Here is an 18,241-nt window from a genome sequence, read left to right as displayed (position 1 = left end):
TAGAATTGCAAATTGATCATTTCCATTTCCATTTCCACTTTGGAAACCTACATTCATTTTCAAATGATTCCATTTCTCCATTTCAGAAAAAAACCATAATCATTCCTGAATGTTTCTCATTTCTTTTTTCTATTCATTCCATTCATTTCTATTAAAACACGCAATTCATTTCGAGTTTCAACGAGTTAGAGGAGGGACCGATTGGACATATGTAATTAGGGCTCAAATGATTTATAATTAAATTCTAGGTTTTGCCTATTAATTATAAACTCATTTAGTCACAAATTTATTTCACTATAGTATCGTGATTGAGCTCTCCCTAACGACATATCATTATGAAAGCAACTACTCAGTGCTTGTCTAATGACCTTGTTATAAGTGTCTTACGCTCATAAGATATCCTTGACCTCTTTGGGATAATATTCGTTCTCCCAATATGATTTTGTTTTATCTCATGGTAACCATTACATCTTCTTTCATGAAAAGTTAATTACTATCGAATAGTAATCAAGTCATTCATCATAAAGATGAACGACTCGTGGACACGTTTACTTTTCATCAACCATGTAACGCCAATGAGATGATATCATTTACCCATATCTCAGGCTATGAATCCCACTATTGTGAATGACAGTACATACTGTAGAAGTTGTACACCCAACGCACCAACTTTCAGTTCCTTATCTATTCAAACTTAGGCTTTTACTTATATTAAAGTGTATGAGTCTCGCATACATAGTTCGTCATCCACTCAGGATTTAGGTATACCACACTATGAACGTCATAAGTGAATAAATCCATAAACGGATTTAGGACCTATCATGCTTGGGTCATGTCCTATGTACTGTCAGTCTAGTCAGTCACATCTTTGTCTCTATCTTCTAGGAGTCATTCGCTCTGATGCCCAAGACAAAGCATCTCCCCAATTGGGCTTGATAGACAACATATTAGTCTTTCAATTGGTTTTCTCATTTCCAATTAGACTAAGGACATGTTTAGGTTCGTCTACTAATACATGTCCTTCTGTATTACGATCCGACCACGTAATACCGCTCAGTATTAGTTAAACATTAGACAACCAGTGAGCAATAGTTGTTTCTATTTTGCTTTGCGTGTAAAAACCGTTTAAGGAAAATAATATAAAGTATTAATGTAATTCATGAATAATTTTATTAATCAACCTGTTCAAAAAACTACAAGTGTACTTAGACAAAAATACTACACTTAGGGCACCAGATCCAACAAACAAGACTATTTACGTGTCTAGGAACTACTGACATGGTGATCCAATTTAATCCTCTAGTGGCAGTGGTAATGTAACATCCTAGGATATGAAGTCTTAGCCCTTACGACAATTAGTAAGCAACAACTGAGGTTTCCCACATGTACCTCACATATGCTCGACGAAGGTGCGTCGTAGATGAGGTGCGTCGAATTAAGGTTCACAACTTAGTGATTTGGATACATGTGGTTCGCTGAAGAGTTGACTCTGCTGAAAAACACTTGTTGGGTTTCATAGGGGACACGTATTGGGGTTTGCAATGTAGGTATAACACTAATGAAGTGGGAATTTATTTTCGAGAGAAGTGGGAATTAATTCTAATTTAATGTGTGTTTAATAAACCATTGAAAATTTTCATTGCATTGAAAATAGAAATTTTCAACATTTAATTTTTTAATTGTGTTTGATAACCATATTAACTTTTTACTTAAAAAACTCAACAAAAAAAAGTGTTGAATAGAATAAGTAAGTAGATAGTTACTTATCATTTAATGTTGAAAATATTAATTTGATTTTATTTTTCAAAATCTTATTTTTGAAACAAATTGTTTCCTCATTTTATTAAAAATTAAAATATTCAAATTGTTATCTTAACTTTTATCCAATACTATTCAAAATAAAATAAATAATACCATATTAATAAAATTAAAATAATAAAATAATAAAATTTCAAAACCAAAATTTAATATATTATTAAACAAATAATTATATTCAATACTTTAAAACAAAAATCATAATTTATATGTATTCTATATACACACAAATTTGTATTTTTATATAAAATTAATACTTAAAATTAAATTAATTATTTTTATTTTTTAAAATAGTTAGCATTTAAAAACAAGTTAGACCATTTTGTAAAATTAAAAAAAACACACACACAAGGTGACTTTTAGGGCTGCTCATAGTTCAATTATTGAGATTGATTGCTTTTGGCCCAACTTTCCTTAATTGCACTTACATATATATATATATATATATATATATATAAGTGAAAGGGAATGAGTTGCCAGGTTACAATTTGAGAGTAGATATAAGAAAATTGGAATTAAACAAGTATTTTATTACTAAACTAATAGCTTAATAGGCTTTTTGTGCATATTTATTAGTTTAGTAGACTTTTGTGCAATTTTGGTTTTAGGTCCTTTACACCATTCAATTGGTTACCATGACTTCAACATTTTGAGATAAAGAATTTTGGTTATAATAAGATATGATTTTTATTTTGTACAATTTTATATATAAAATTCTAATTTGATTTATTTTTTATAAATTATTAACACAATTATTGCATATGCAATAAATTATATTTATCAAATATAAAAGAAATTAATGTATTTATTTACTTAAAGTGTATGAGATGAATCAAAATTAAAGTTTTATTTATACACATGAACTACAATCAAAATTTATGTAGAATTTTAATATTTATCTTTGAAATTTAAAACAAATTAAGTTTTAAGATTTAACGTTGACCCTGGTTAAAACTAGATTAATGACTAACGGCATTTCTACCTACAACCGTGGTTATTTTTAAATTACTTTTTCTTTTATAGTAGATGACATTTTTACCTTTATTTGATATATAAGTCATTGTTGAGTTGAAACACTCATTATTGGAAAACATATTTATGTAAAAGATATATCTATAAAATTTTATCTTAAAATTAAGTTAAATTTTGATTAAAATAGTCATGCTTAAAATTCATCTGTTTTTCTTATTTTATTAAAAATATAAAAATACCATTATATTAATATTTATCACTCTTTTATATATAAAAAATATTTTAATAATTTTAGTGACATCAAACTTAATAAAAATTTAATACTAGTAAAATGGATTTCTAATCCACCACATAAACCAATGCCCATGAAAAGCCAAAGAGTTAAATACATGCTATTCTAATTGTAAATCTTTCCCTAAAGTTTCAAACAGATTGAGTGGAACAGAATGGCAATTGCACTATTTATGATATTTCTTCTAGCTCTCCCCTTCTTCCTCTTCATAATCCTGCTAAAACATAGCATTAACAACAATGGCAATTTTAATCATCTTCCCCCAGGCCCTCCAGGTCTTCCCTTCATTGGTCACTTACATATGCTGATGCTTGATAACTCACTCCTCCCTCATATTTTCCTTTGGAAACTCTCTCAAAACTATGGTCCTCTTATGTCCTTGCGATTTGGATTTAAGCCAACCCTTGTTGTTTCTTCAGCAAAAATGGCTGAAGCGGTTTTGAAACCCCATGACCTCGACTTTTGCAGCAGGCCTAGACTACGTGGTGCTACGAGATTATCTTACAACGCCTTGGATTTGGCTTTTTCACCATACACGGACTATTTGAAGGAGATGAGGAAACTTTGTGTTGTACATCTCTTTAGCAGGGTGCAAAAGTATCGTCCCATCCGAGAAGACGAAGTAGGTCGCCTGGTCGAAAAAATATTTCAATTATCGGTTGATTCTCAGCCTGTCAACTTGAGTGAGGCAATGATGTGCCTTTCACGTTCAATAATTTGCAGAATAGGATTCGGAAAGAGATACGATGATGGAGCTGAAAGAAGCAGGGTCAATGAGGTGCACAAAGAAAGTGAAGCCATGTTGTCATCCTTTAGTTTCTCTGATTATTTTCCTTTCATGGGTTGGGTAGATAGATTCACTGGGTTTCTCACTCGTCTTGAAAAGGCTTTCAAAGAACTTGATACCTTCTACCAACAACTCATTGATGAACATCTCGATCCGAATAGGCTAGTACCACAGGAAGAAGACCTACTTGACGTGTTACTACGAATAAGGATGGATCGTAATTTTCCATTTGATCTTACCATAGATCATATAAAAGCTATTCTTATGGTCATCTCATCTTCACCTTTTTTTTTTTTTTTTATCATTAGCTTCACACTTTATGCACATATATAACATAACCATGGTTTTTTTTTTCTTTTACTTTTTTTGTTATGCAGAACGTGTTTATTGCTGGAACTAACACAACCGCAGCCACTGTGATTTGGGTCATGAGTGCCCTGATGAAAAACCCAAAATGTTTGAAGAAAGCTCAAGCGGAAGTAAGGGATTTGGTTGGAAAAAAGGGATTTATAAATGAAGATGACGTTCAGGCTTTAACTTACCTAAAAGCTGTTGTAAAAGAAACATTTAGACTGCATCCAACAGCTCCAATGTTATTGCCACGAGAAACACTCAGAAACTGCAACATAGGTGGGTATCAAATACCTGCTAAAACCTTAGTGTATGTGAATGCATGGGCAATAGGAAGAGATCCCAAAGTTTGGAAAAACCCAGAAGAGTTTTGCCCTGAAAGGTTCCTTGGCAACTCCATTGACTACAAAGGACTGAACTTTGAGTTCTTACCGTTTGGTGCGGGTAGAAGGGTTTGCCCAGGAATGCGTATAGGAGTTGCAGAAGTAGAGCTTGCCCTTGCTAATCTTCTTTACAAGTTTGATTGGGAAATGCCAACTGGGATGAATAAAGAAGATTTGGACTTTGATGCCGTACCTGGTCTTGCTGTGCTAAAAAAAAATGATCTTATCCTTATGGCTAGGAAGATTTATGATTAATCGATGTATCTTTATAGTGACTTATTTGCTGCTTAATTGCTCTACCTCGCACCTTGTACTGTTTCAACCATATCTTAAAACGCTTATCAAAGGTCTTAGTAACACCATGCAAGTTTAATGAACCCGCTATGTTTGAATTCAGATTTCAGTTAGTGGAGTCACTTGTAAATGAGGGTACACAATTGCATTCCCTCTCTTTGTCAAGCTTCCATCTCATTTGAATACATGAAGAATGGAAGGAAAGTGTGAAAATTAGAAAAAAAATTGATGAAGTTTGGTAAGTATCTAAATCTGTAAGTTAATTTCATTTAGTAGGTATATACATATTTTTGAATAAAAATTTAGGGATAAATTTTAAATTTATACATGAACTTTATTTCAATGTGCAATTTGATACAGAAACTTTTATTTTGGCCACTGAAGTAGGAGGTTTTCTAGTAAGAAGTTTTGGAGGAGAGGAGTAATGTAACGCCCTAAATAATTTATTTCTGTTTCTGTAAATTTTGACGTAAAATATGTATTTACTTTAGTGGTTAGGTGTTCTGAGCGTGTGTATATGAGGCCTTAGGTTTAAGTATTACTTTTGGCAAATTCTATTATTTTTTTATCCTAGCCTTATTCCTGCTGAGTAGGCTTATGTTATATTGTTTGTAAACTCATATCGAAGTTAGCTTGCTGGAGGTCGTGTGTTCGAATCCTTGTGTGAGCGTAAATATTAATTTTTGTCTCAGTTGTCTAAGAAAGTTTGGATGTGTTTGGAAGTCAGTGTAAGTGGATAAGAGAGTGGGTAGTTGGAATTGGGTTAGTAGGAGATTATGCCTAAATTTGGGGGATTGTGGGATTCTATTTGTTTTTTGTTTTTAATTTTTTATTATTTTTCTCTCTCTTCCCAAATTCCCTCTGACGTTAGTTTCTTCAATTTTCTGAAGTTGTCTTTTCCCTTCTTTTCCCTTACTGACATTTTTCCCCTTCTCTATAAATCTTTGCTTCGTTCTTCTTCGATTTTGTTTGTGAGCCTGTCATTCAATCATGCTACTGGAATTGTCAAGTTCTTTAATCAGCTTGGTAAGTAGAACTTCGTTTGTCGTTAACGTTTGGTTTGTGAGATGTTAGCGATGTTAAATGGTAGCCATTAATTGGTGATTAATCGATGAAATCTGTGATTAGGTGAAGGATGTGAGGCGAAAAATTACACTTCAACGGCTTAGTACATGTTAATGGGGGTTTATCATCGACGGTGAGTTCTTGGGCATTGTTGAATTCCTATCGTGAATTTGTATTTTGGTTGCTAAATCGGTGTTTGGGGTACTAGTTTTTAGGTTTGAAAGGGCTCGAGATTGCTTTCGTATCAAAACCATACTAGGTGTGTACCTAAAACACGAGAAAATGAGGTTCGACGAAAGCCAAAAATTTGGTCTGTCGATGCCACACGGGCGTGTGGCTGGCCTTGTGCGACACACGGCTGTGTGACTGTCGAAGGTGAGGCCGTGTGTGAGACACAGCAGTGTGACGGCAAAGGTGTGGCCATGTGGGCCACACGGGCTAGGCCAGGTTGGGCGTATGGGCCCACATGGACATGCCACACAGGCATGTGGGTTTTGGGCCAGGCCGTGTGGGCCACACAGTTAAGGCCAATCTAGTCGTGTGGGCCTAAGATTCTAGAATTTTTCCTAAGGTTTCACGGGTTGATCCGATCGACTGTGAGCCTACCATAAGGTCGGTAAGGGCTAATCAAACCCTTTTTCATGTGATCTGATATTCTGATAGTCTGATCTGAGTAAAAAATTGAATATGTATGTCTGATCGTACTATTTAAATATTATGTTATCTGTATACGAGCATGTTAAGCATGTTAAATCTATTAATTCTGTATCTGTGTTTGGGGTGGGAGTTGTGTAAGTATTATGTTATCTGTATACGAGCATGTTAAGCATGTTAAATCTATTAATTTTGTATCTGTGTTTGGGGTGGGAGTTGTATATGCGAAGGAAATGATCTGTACGGTGACCTTTCGCCTATATTTTGGCAGCTTGACTGCATATTATTCTGTTATGTGTCGCATCGACACTATATGGTGTGTAGGGATGGGTGGGTGTTTTTAACCTCACATGGTGTGATGAGATGGTCAGAGATGGTGTGTAGAGGATGGGATAAGATTCTATTTATCTGTTCTATTTATTTGATTCTGATATCTGTATCTGTTAAGGACTTAGGTCCAAATCTGTATCTGTCTGCACATGTGATTCTCTGTATGTTTCATGACTATCTCTGTTGGGTTACACATTGAGTTTATGAAAACTCACATCTATTTGTCTGTTATGTACAGGTAACCCTTGGACTTAGGTAGGTTGGTTCGATGACGGCTCAGCGGTGACCACTAGATAAAACTGCCTTTAAGTTTCGGTATTTTTAAAATTTTGGATTTATTTGAAAGTTGTAATTTTTGGGACTCTCTGGACTGTATGGTTTTAACTGTTGGTTTTGGTTTTGATTGGTTTCTATCCTTTATTGTTGTTGAAACGATTTATGAAAATGACAGTTTTACGCAAACAAAGGTTTTTCTAGAAACACGAACTGGGAAATGGTAAGATCTTTGGCGCAAGAAGAAGGGGCTGATCCGTATCATCTTGACTTAGTTCTGATTTTTCTATTTTTTTAAGAATACCGCTTCTCCTACTCGTATCGAATAGAACATGCTGAGGCAAACCTTCTTCATGTAAAACCTGCTTGATTTAGATTGGGAGAATTGTACGATTTTATGAAACCATGTGTATATGGCTCGAATCCGTAGTCAATCCTATTTTCGATAGGAGCAGTTGATAATTGAATCCAACTTTTTCCATTATTTTTGTATCCGTAATAGTGCGAAAGGAAAGCCTGGCTCCAAGTTGTTCAAGAATAGTGGCGTTGTTGAGTTTCTCGATCCTTTGACTTAAGAATGAAAGGGTACATAGACAAGTAAATCCCTTATGACACTCCTTTAATTTTAATTTAAGAGGATTCAGCATTCGAGGGGAAGTAGACTACTCAAGAATTTCACATTTCATTTATGTCCTAATTTTGAATTGAATAAAGAATTAAGAAAATCTAAATCAATAAATCAATAAAAGAAGAATCAATCAATGAAATGTTTCTTGGAACTTGAGTAAAGAGTAGACCTTTTTTTGGGGTTCTAGAATTTGAAAGCGAGAACTCATTTACTTTATCTTTATTTGGTGTAACTACTTGAGCCGGATGAGAGGAAACTCTCATGTCCGATTTTGAGGGGGGATCCCGTAGGGCCCTATCCTAATTTTTCTTTTGCTAGGCCCATCACTAAAAAACCTACTTTCTTACGATTACGAGGTTCATTCGAATATGAAATTCAATCCTGGAAATACAATATCCCACTTTTTTTTACTACCCAAGGTTTCGATACATTTCAAAGTCGCGAAATTTCTACCGGAGCAGGTGCTATTCGAGAACAATTAGCGGATCTAGATTTGCGAATTCTTAAATATAATGACTTTTAAGATTTTCGCTGCAAATTATGTTTTGGTGAATGAATAAACTCATGAAAGTTTCGATAATAAACAAGTAAATTAATATGTTTTGTAAAATTTGGACATTTTATAACAAGTAACTTTATAAGGTGTTTGTCGAAATAAAAACAATTTCAAAACTCTTCTTCGCAACACTCCCGGATTCAGCTATAACGTCTAGACCGAGTTTGGGGTGTTACAAAAAAGATATAGGAGGTGTTCATGAGTCCTATGAGCTATTGCATGGGCTCTTTTATAGTGGGGAATAGGACTATCTATGTACCTGGGAACTATTGACATGGTGATCTGATTTAATCCTCTAGTAGTGGTGATGTAACGTCTTAGGATATGACGTCTTAGGACAGTTGGTAAGTAATGACTAAGCTTTCTCATGTGTACCTCACATATGATTGACGAAGGTGTGCAGTATATGAGGTTTGTCGGATTAAGGTTCACAACTTAGCGAGTTGGATACGTGTGGTTCGTTGAAGAGCCGACTTCGCTAGAGAACACGTGTTGGGTTTCACAATGGGCAAATATTGGGGTTTGTGGTGAAGGTATAACACTAACAAAGTAGGGATTTATTTTTAAGGCAAGTAGGAATTAATTATAATTTAATGTGTGTTTTTTTTTTTTAGTTGTGTTTGATAATTATATTAACTTTTTACTTAAAAAAGATTCAATCAAAAAAGTATTGAATAGGATAAGTAAGTAGATAATTACACTTAATGCTGGAAATATTAATTTGATTCTATTTTTCAAAATTTTATTTTTGAAACAAATTATTTCCTCATTTTATTAAATATTAAAATATTAAAATTATCTTTAACTTTTATCCAAAGCTATTCAAAATAAAATAAATAATACCATATTAAGAAGATTAAAATAATGAAATAATGAATTTTCAAAATCAAAATTTACTATATATTATTAAACAAAATAATTATATTCAAGACTTAATTTTGACTAATGTATTAAAGAATTTTATAATATAAATTCAAGGCTTCTAAAATTCAAAATTCCATACGTAAGTTTTCAACACTTCAATTTTCAATTTATCAAACACACTCTTAGGCAAATAAGTTTTTTGTTTTGTTTGAAATGGACACGTGAAATAATGAGAGTTTTAGGAGTTGAAAGGTCATTTATATAATTATGGGGTTATAAGAGTTGGAAGAATATTCACTTATGAAATATTTATAGAACTCCTCTATGAACATCCATCAAAGAAAATATGTTTCATTAAAACCTTAATAAGAAAAACTCCGTGGGAAAAAATTTTAGTGAAAGAAATAGAGTACACAACCTCTCACAATAAGTTGTCTCATTAAACCTTTACCAAAAGAATTTAATGGGGTAAAACTTTAGTTAAAGGAAAATTTCTATAAATTTTTCGTGTCAAGTATTACCTCGCCTAATTATATAATTTAAAAATAAAAGAGGAGGATTTCACACATTAAAATAAAATAAATAAAATAATATTATTAATTGCATTTATATAAAGGAAAATTATGACACATACAATATAGATATGTATTTAAAAATAACATATAATAAATAATAAAACATTTTGAAACTAACTAATCATATAACACATGAAATATGCACAATATTAAAAAAAGACTTAAATTAAATTATGAGTGAACAAAATTTAAACACATAAATACGTCAAATTAACAATACTAAATGCACTATAATTGTTTATCATAGTTTTGTCATCAATCATGAGTTAGTGTCAAGTTTATTTGTGACACCAACTCAATTAACTACATATCAAAATAAAATGTATAAAATATATCAAAATGATGTTTTGATTGAGTGGTAAATGTAGCATTTCACCAATCCAATTTATGTGAGTTCCAATCTCACCATATCTATATCTTTATTTTTATTAGTTTTGTTAAACTAAAAAAAAAACACACCTAAAGTGCCCCAAATAATATAAATTATTTTATATGTGAGGAACATTAAAGTAATTTCCGATTAACCCGTGGCATCAACTTTGTCACAGGTTTAATTAATAGTATAGATATACAATTAAAATGTGCATAATAAAATTAAAATAAAATTTTAATTGAGTGAAAATTTTGAAGTTTTTTAATGTACTTGGCATGGGTTCAAATCCCATCATATGTATATATTTTATTTTTAAAATTAAAAGATTAAAGTACCTTCAAATAATATAACTTATTTTAAATACGTAATGTCATTTTATATTTTTTCCTAATCGAGTTAGTGCCTGGTGACTCGTGACAACAACTTAGCTATGGGTTTTATTAATAATATAGATATTTATATTTTAATTAGTAATACATTATGAAAAATAAAATATAATTATGTTAAAATTATTTATATTTCAAAATATGTTAAGTTTTTATGTATTCTATATACACACAAATTTGTATTTTTATATAAAATGAATACTTACATTAAATTATTTTCTTTATTTTCTTAACTAGTTAGCATTTTAAAACAAGTTAGACCATTTTGTAAAAATTAAAAATTAAAAACACAAGGTGACTTTTAAGGCTGCTCATTCAATTATTGAGATTGATTGCTTTTGGCCCATCTTTTCTTCATTGCAATTTTTCTTTTATAAATGAAAGGGAATGAGTTGCCAGGTTCTAATTTGAGAGTAGATATAAGAAAATTGGAATTACACTAATAGACCTAATTTTGTGCATATTTATTAGTTTGGTAGAATTTTCCTGCAATTTTGGTTTTAAGTCCTTTACACCATTGAATTGAATTGGGTACCATGACTTTAATATTTTGGGATAAATATATGAAATTTGGTCAAATGTGTAATGGTATACATAAATTTTGATTTTTTGTATAATTTTATATATGAAATTCTAATTTGATTTATTTTTCATAAATTACTAATACAATTACCGATAAATTACCATTATTGCATATGCAATAAATTACATTTATCAAATATAAAAATAAATTGATGTATTATTTCTTTAGAAGTATACAATTGAATCAAAATCAAAATTTTATGTATACACTTGAACTTGACCTGACATCAAATGTAGTTGTTATTTTAGGTCATTTCTGCACTTAATGAGTTTGCTTTCTTGGTATTTTAATATTAATTATTATATTTTCAATATTAGGAGGTTAGTAACTAAATATTAATAAAATAAGCGTTTTTACGCATTTTTTACCGTTTCGATGACCCGTAAGGCCGACTCGAGCCTCGTAAGTGACTATTCGGCTATTTAAGTGTGTAGGATGTCAATTTAGGTCCAAGAATACAATGGATGATGATCGGGACACGAGACAAGGGAGCCCAATAGAACAATGAAGCTGCCAAGGCCGAGAAAGCACTCGACATCGTGACGAGGAGTTTCCTCTTATCATGACGACGTGATGATCTTAGGAAGAAATTGACGGTGTCAACATTGTGATGAGGAGTCTTCCCACCACTACACCAAAACAGGCTTTTAGCGGCACTTTTTTAGGCCTTTAGCGGCGCTTTTTAGCGTCGCAGAAACTATTAAAGCGCCGCAACAGAAGCCGCTAAAGATTGCGCCGCTAAAGACCCTAGTCTATAGCGGCGCTTATATCACAAACGCCGCTGAAGAGTAAGAGCTTTACCGGCGCTTTAGTAGAAGCGCCGCTGAAGAGTAATACCTTTAACGGCGTTTTTGGTATAAGCGCCGCTATAGACTAGGGTCTTTAGCGGCGTTCTAAAAAGTGCCGCTATAGATCAGGGTCTTTAGTGGCGTTTGTGACCAAACGCTATAGATCAGGGTCTTTAGCGGTGCTTTTCCCACAAACGTCGCAATAGACCCTGATCTATAGCGGCGCTTCGGTCACAAACGCCACTAAAGACCCTGATCTATAGCGGCGCTTTTACCAAAAATGCCGCTAAAGACCCTAGTCTATAGCGGCGCTTATACCAAAAAACGCCGCTAAAGACTAACACCTTTAGTGGCGTTTTTTTAAAAACGCCACTAAATTTGGCAGATTTGTAAAATAAATTTTTATATATTTTCAGCCCTCCTGTAAAAAAACAAATCAGAAGAAATCATATCTAAACCAGCCAAAAGTAATAAATCTATATATTAAACAAATAATATAATAAATATCAATAAATATTATAAAATCCGTATTATTCGTACAAAAATGTTAAAAGTTAAAATGATAATTCAAAGTAAAAATTGAAGTATATTTACACGATGTCTAAGACGGCGACGGTTGCGACTACTGAAACATCTTCATCATACTCTGGAGCTGCTGCTGGAGTTCATCGAACTTTTGACGCTGCTCTGCTTCCTCATTCAGCCTCTACTTCCTCGCTTTAGCCTCTGCTTCCCTCTTAGCAAACTGCATTTCTCTCGCCGCCGCCTCTGCTTCTTTCTCGCCAGATCTGCTTTAAGTCATTGGAGTTCTTCATACTTTCGTTGAACCTCAGCTTCTCTCGCTGCTGCATCTGCTTTAAGTTGTAGCTGGATTTCTTCATATCTTCTTTGAACATCAGCTTCTCTCGATGTTGCCTCCGCTTTAAGTTGTGTAATTTGCTCAGCTGTTGTCGCTTGCATCTGAGCCATCTGGTCTCTTAACCTCTGAACTTCAACTTCAGCTCGACTCCCCGAAGGCATATATTGTTGCGAGCTAGATCCAAAATATTGGGATGGGTTAACAAAAGATCCTTGAAATCGAACCCGACCATACCTTTCAGGACCCAAAAATTCAGTGATAATCCGGTTATCAATGTCGTCAATATGAACAGAACTATCACTGGAAGCAATCGCTTCGTACTCTGCCTTTTTATCCTTTAATTTTTCCTAAAAAATAAATCACATAGTTAGGAACGCAATATATATTAAAAAACTGAATGCAACATAACTTAACAATATTTGTATTACAATAAATGAAATAAATAATTAGAAAGTAAACACTATAAATAATTAAAACAAGTGAAATTGTATTAAGCAAACGTACCATAATTTCTGCAGCTTCAGGAGTCATAGGGTTACCATCTTTCTTCATATGTGTAATGTCAAAAGTTGAAGTCGTCCACTTTTTGACCGGACGACGCCTCCTACAATACAATAGTAAAAATATTAATTGATAGAAAGTATTAAATATCTCGCCAATATTAAAAATTCAAAATACCTCTGCATGAGCTACACACGCAAAACTTTTCAACCCAAATTGTGTGAGTGAATTTTTGTTGTCGCCTACTTTGTTTTCCAACTTTTTCACGATCCTACATTATGAAATTATTAGTACGTTAATTAGGAAATACTATACACCAAAATAATTACAAAATTTTATAAGTTACACATACCTCTCCTTTCTTCGAAGTCCAAAATCTAACGACCTCTTCCCACTGGTACCTCAGCATTCCCGGCGGGACATTTTGTACTCTCGTCGAGTGTTGTTTTTGTCTTAAAATATTCTTTCTTTAAAGTGCTCTTATGGTCTCTCCATCTTTTTCCCAATGCCTTCTTTACATAAGCATCGGAGACCTCTAGAGCAAATCTCGCCTACAAAAAACACAATTTAAGAAAGTAATTGTAAATGAAACTTAAACCCAAGTATTATAAATGACATACACGTTTTGTTACCATAATGTTATCGAGAGCTTGGTTCTTGTTACTCTCGGGCACTTTATGCCATGACTCGAAGTTAATTGGCAACATATTTGCATTCCGTGCTAGAATGCCCATGTATCCTGCTAAAAGGCGGGCTTCTGATCCAACAGGCTGACCAAAGCTATTACTGGATACTTGGACACACTCGACTGGATCTAGGTCGTATAAATCGCTCAGTACTGTACGTCCGCGAACTCTCCGAGTCCCACCAGTTTCATCTGAAAAATAAAAGTATTGTAATATACGAAATTTAAAAAAAAACAAAGAAGAAGTCAACACACATGTAAATTAAATGTTAAATTACTTTGATCTTCTATAGGTTCCTCGTGTAACCGAACATTCAAGATCCAATAGCGATCTGTTGTTCAGGTCTTTGTTTGTTTCCATGAGTTTGAGTACCTTGAACAATGCGGTGCGATCGCATTTTTCTTCTAGGCATTTTATCCGCAATACAAATAAATTAGTTGAAAACATAGTATACAATTACAACAATAATATCACATATAAAATAGTTGAAATATCATCATTCAGAAATATATACATATATAATCGTAAAAGCTTACTACATTATAATTCATAAATATCTTCATCCGTATCTGGCGGACCCATCCAAATTGTGTACTAGTACTAGGATGTTTTCGTTTAAGTTACGCTCGAAATGGTAAAGTTTGTGTTCTGTCGTCAATGTCATCTCTACTTCCACTGCCCATGTCAAACAAGTCTCTAGGGATGTTACGGAGTACAACGTACCAACCCTCATCAGTTGGATCTTTTGAGTAAAAAACTTGTTTGACTTGAGAAGGAAATACATAGGCTCATCAATCAATTGTTGTCCTGTGTGAATCAATCGAACGAAGTTTACCATTGTGAAACCAAACTGATCTTGCTTGATTCCACGTGCAGTATTAACATCTGCCCAATCACCTCGAAATAAGACAACTTTCCATTTGCCGTAGTAATCCAACTCAATTATGTCGAAGAAGTCCAAAATATTCCACATTTCCTCCACAGATTATTGTCCCTAGCACTAGCATAACTTGTAATTGAGGAATTAACAACTATTCCACAATTTTGCGTTCTCCTCAATCTCGCGATATTTTGTATGAAATCAATCCGTTTATGAGGAACGCACTATATCTTTTAACCACCGATTTGGACCTTGGGAAAGCCATTTAACTTCGTCGGTGACGTTCTTCCCACTCCAAACCTATTGAATGGAAAGTAAACCGAGTAATTAAAATGTTTTGAACAAATATTATTATTTGTCGGTGAAAGCTCAATTACATACCATTTGGCTTAACCATTCATGAAAATATTCTCAGAAACAACTTATTGATATCTCGATGTTGTGTTCTTCTGGAGCGCGAACGAGATCTCAATATTTGTTTGTACTCACTATGTTAAAAAATGTTCATTTGTTAGACTATAAACAATTTTTAAATGAGGAATATTTATCAAATTTCTAGAACTTACTTGCGTAAAGGTTCCATTGATTCGTGGTGAAACAGAACATATCGATGTGCTTGTACCCACGATAAATCATCTAATTCTGCAATTTCAACTTTACCGATTGGTTCTCCAAAACTTTGGAACAAATAATTGTCGGCAAAGTTATGATCCGTGAGTCCAGCATTTCTATTAGGTCTTTCAACCGTGTTTCAACATCTTCCAAATATCTTGAACAGAAGGTCATACATTCCTCTGCCAAGTAGCCTTCAGCAATCGATCCTTCTGGATAACGCTTGTTACGGCAATAAGACTTTAATTTGGGCAGGAACCTAAACACGATATACAACATTATCAAAAGTTGTAACTAAAGTCATATGTGAACAAAGGAAAATTTTAAAAATTGTAATTAACACCTTTCTATGGGATACATCCATCGATAGAAAACGGGTCCGCCAAGAATTGCTTCACGCGGGAGATGGATTATCAAGTGAACCATAATAGTAAGAAGGAAGGTGGGAAGATTTTCTCCATGTTGCATAAAGTTAAAGCGGCTCGATCATGTACCTTATGAAGTTCTTGAACATCTAAAACTTTGCCACAAATGGCTTTCATTATATTGGATAGTTCAATTATACAAGACGTCACCTTCTTGGAAATACAACATCGTAGAGCAACTGGCAGTAAATCTTGCATCAAGATGTGATAGTCATGTGATTTTAGCGAATATAGTCTTCGATCTTTAACACTAACACATCGAGATATATTTGATGCATACGCATCTGGAACCTTTATATCCTTCAACACCATGTAGAACACTTCTTTCTCTGTCTTCGACATTGAGAAAATAGAAGGCGAAACCGATATTTACCATTCTAAGTGGATTCGGATGAAGATCGTCGAATTCCATCCGAACTAAATCAAGTCGACTCTGAAGATTGTCTTTTGATTTTCCGTCTACATTCAAAATTGTACAGACAATGTTCTCGCATACATTTTTCTCAATATGCATAACATCAAGATTGTGTCGTAAAAGGTGGTACTCCCAATAAGGCAACTCAAAAAAAATACTTCTTTTCTTCCACAAGTCCGCCTCATTAGGATTATCCTCTTCATCGGAGTTATCATTAGCTTCATCATTTGATCTTCTATTTCTTTGCGTGTTTACCGGTTGATTCATCTTCCCATAACTAAAATTCATATCTTCCAACATTAACAAGATTTCAGATCCACTTGTCTGCGAATGAGCTTCTCACGAACTCTTCAAGATCACAAATTCGAACTCGAAATCTAAATCTATGATTTTCCGGTAACCACCGACGATGCCCCATGTAAGAGAACTTCTTCCCATTGTATAACCATTGCAAACATGTTTAGTAGCACAACAAGGGCACGATAACGACCCTTGGTACTCCAACCGGATAAATTGGCATAAGCGGGAAGTCATTAATGGTCCACATCAAAGCCGCACGTAAATTAAAGTTCTCCTTTCTAAGCACATCGATGTCTCGACACCAGCCCATAATTGTTTTAACTCTTCAATAAGTGGCTGTAAATAAATGTCGATATCATTCCCGGGCCCTTTCTCTCCAGGGATAATCATAGATAAGATAAGAGAATATTGCTTCATGCAAATCCACGGAGGCAGATTGTAAGGAACAAGCACCATCGCCAAAATCGTATGCAAGACTCATGATCTTGTAAGGATTAAATCCATCAGATGCTAGGCCAAGCCTCACACTCTTGGGATCGCTTGCAAAGCTTGGAAATTTATTGTCAAATGATTTCTAAGCTAAAGAATCTGCCGGATGCCTTAATAGTCCATCATCGGTTCGTCCTTCATGCCACGTCATTGACTCTGCTGTCTTCGACGACATGAATAGCCTTTGAAGCCTTGGTATCAGCGAAAAATACCGCAAAATCTTGACCGGCTTCTTTCTTGGTTGTGCATCATTTTCATCGCTGTTCCCATCTTCTGTGTTTCTATTCATCCAACGGGATTCGCCGCATACATGACAAAGACTGTTGGTTTATCCGACGCCCAAAGACAACATGCAATCATTCAGCAACTATGGATTTTGTTGTACCCAAGACCTAAGTCTTTTATCATTTTCTTCATATCTTTGCATGACTGAGGGATTTTTGCAAACGGAAACATTTCTCTCAAAAACTCTAACAGCATTGTCAATGAGTTCCGTCCACCCTCCCAAACATTTTAACTGGAAAAGACGAATGCGAAAGACATTTTGAAAATTTCGATCCTCATATAGTTCTTCGTTCATCTCATTAAGTAGCGCGTAGAACTTTGCCGCTTCTCCATTCGGCTCTTCATGATGTACACTTCTCCCGGGTTCGGTAAAAGCATTTCCACCGAGATTACAGTCATTAGATGGCACAAAGTCGGGTGGGAACGACTGTAAACCATGACTGTGAATATTAAATGCTTCCCGCAACATCCCTTCAATGTTATCCCCTCTAACAGACTGATGGTAAGTAGTACTATCATAAGATACATCCATCCTTGAAGAGGAAGTACTAGGCGGGCATTCTCCATGAAAAAACCATTGTTTATAACCACGAACAAACCCATCAACAATTAGATGCTCATATACAACTTCACGATAATGCCAGTTTATGTTGACACACTTCTTACACGGGCAAAGAATCATGTTCTCTTGGCTTGCATATTGAAATGCAAAATTTAGAAATGTTTGTACTCCATTTCGATAACCGTCGCTTACCCTTGACAAATTCATCCAAGACCGGTCCATTTCTTATTTCTTGAAGCCTAATCTTGACAATAAATT

The 18,241-nt window shown here is 34.1% G+C and overlaps 1 protein-coding gene across 1 annotated transcript; it reads left to right on the top strand.

The window, feature by feature from the left end:
* Positions 1 to 3,188: 3,188 nt before the first annotated feature.
* LOC105778546 (6,7,8-trihydroxycoumarin synthase) lies at positions 3,189 to 5,139 on the top strand. Its single transcript, XM_012602268.2, has 2 exons — positions 3,189 to 4,133; positions 4,244 to 5,139. Exons 1-2 carry the CDS (start codon positions 3,234 to 3,236, stop codon positions 4,853 to 4,855), a joined length of 1,512 nt encoding a protein of 503 aa, XP_012457722.1. The 5' UTR covers positions 3,189 to 3,233; the 3' UTR covers positions 4,856 to 5,139.
* Positions 5,140 to 18,241: the final 13,102 nt, after the last annotated feature.

Source organism: Gossypium raimondii, chromosome 10 (assembly GCF_025698545.1).
Source record: "Gossypium raimondii isolate GPD5lz chromosome 10, ASM2569854v1, whole genome shotgun sequence".
NCBI lineage: Eukaryota > Viridiplantae > Streptophyta > Magnoliopsida > Malvales > Malvaceae > Gossypium > Gossypium raimondii.
This window is presented reverse-complemented; position numbering and strand designations above follow the sequence as displayed.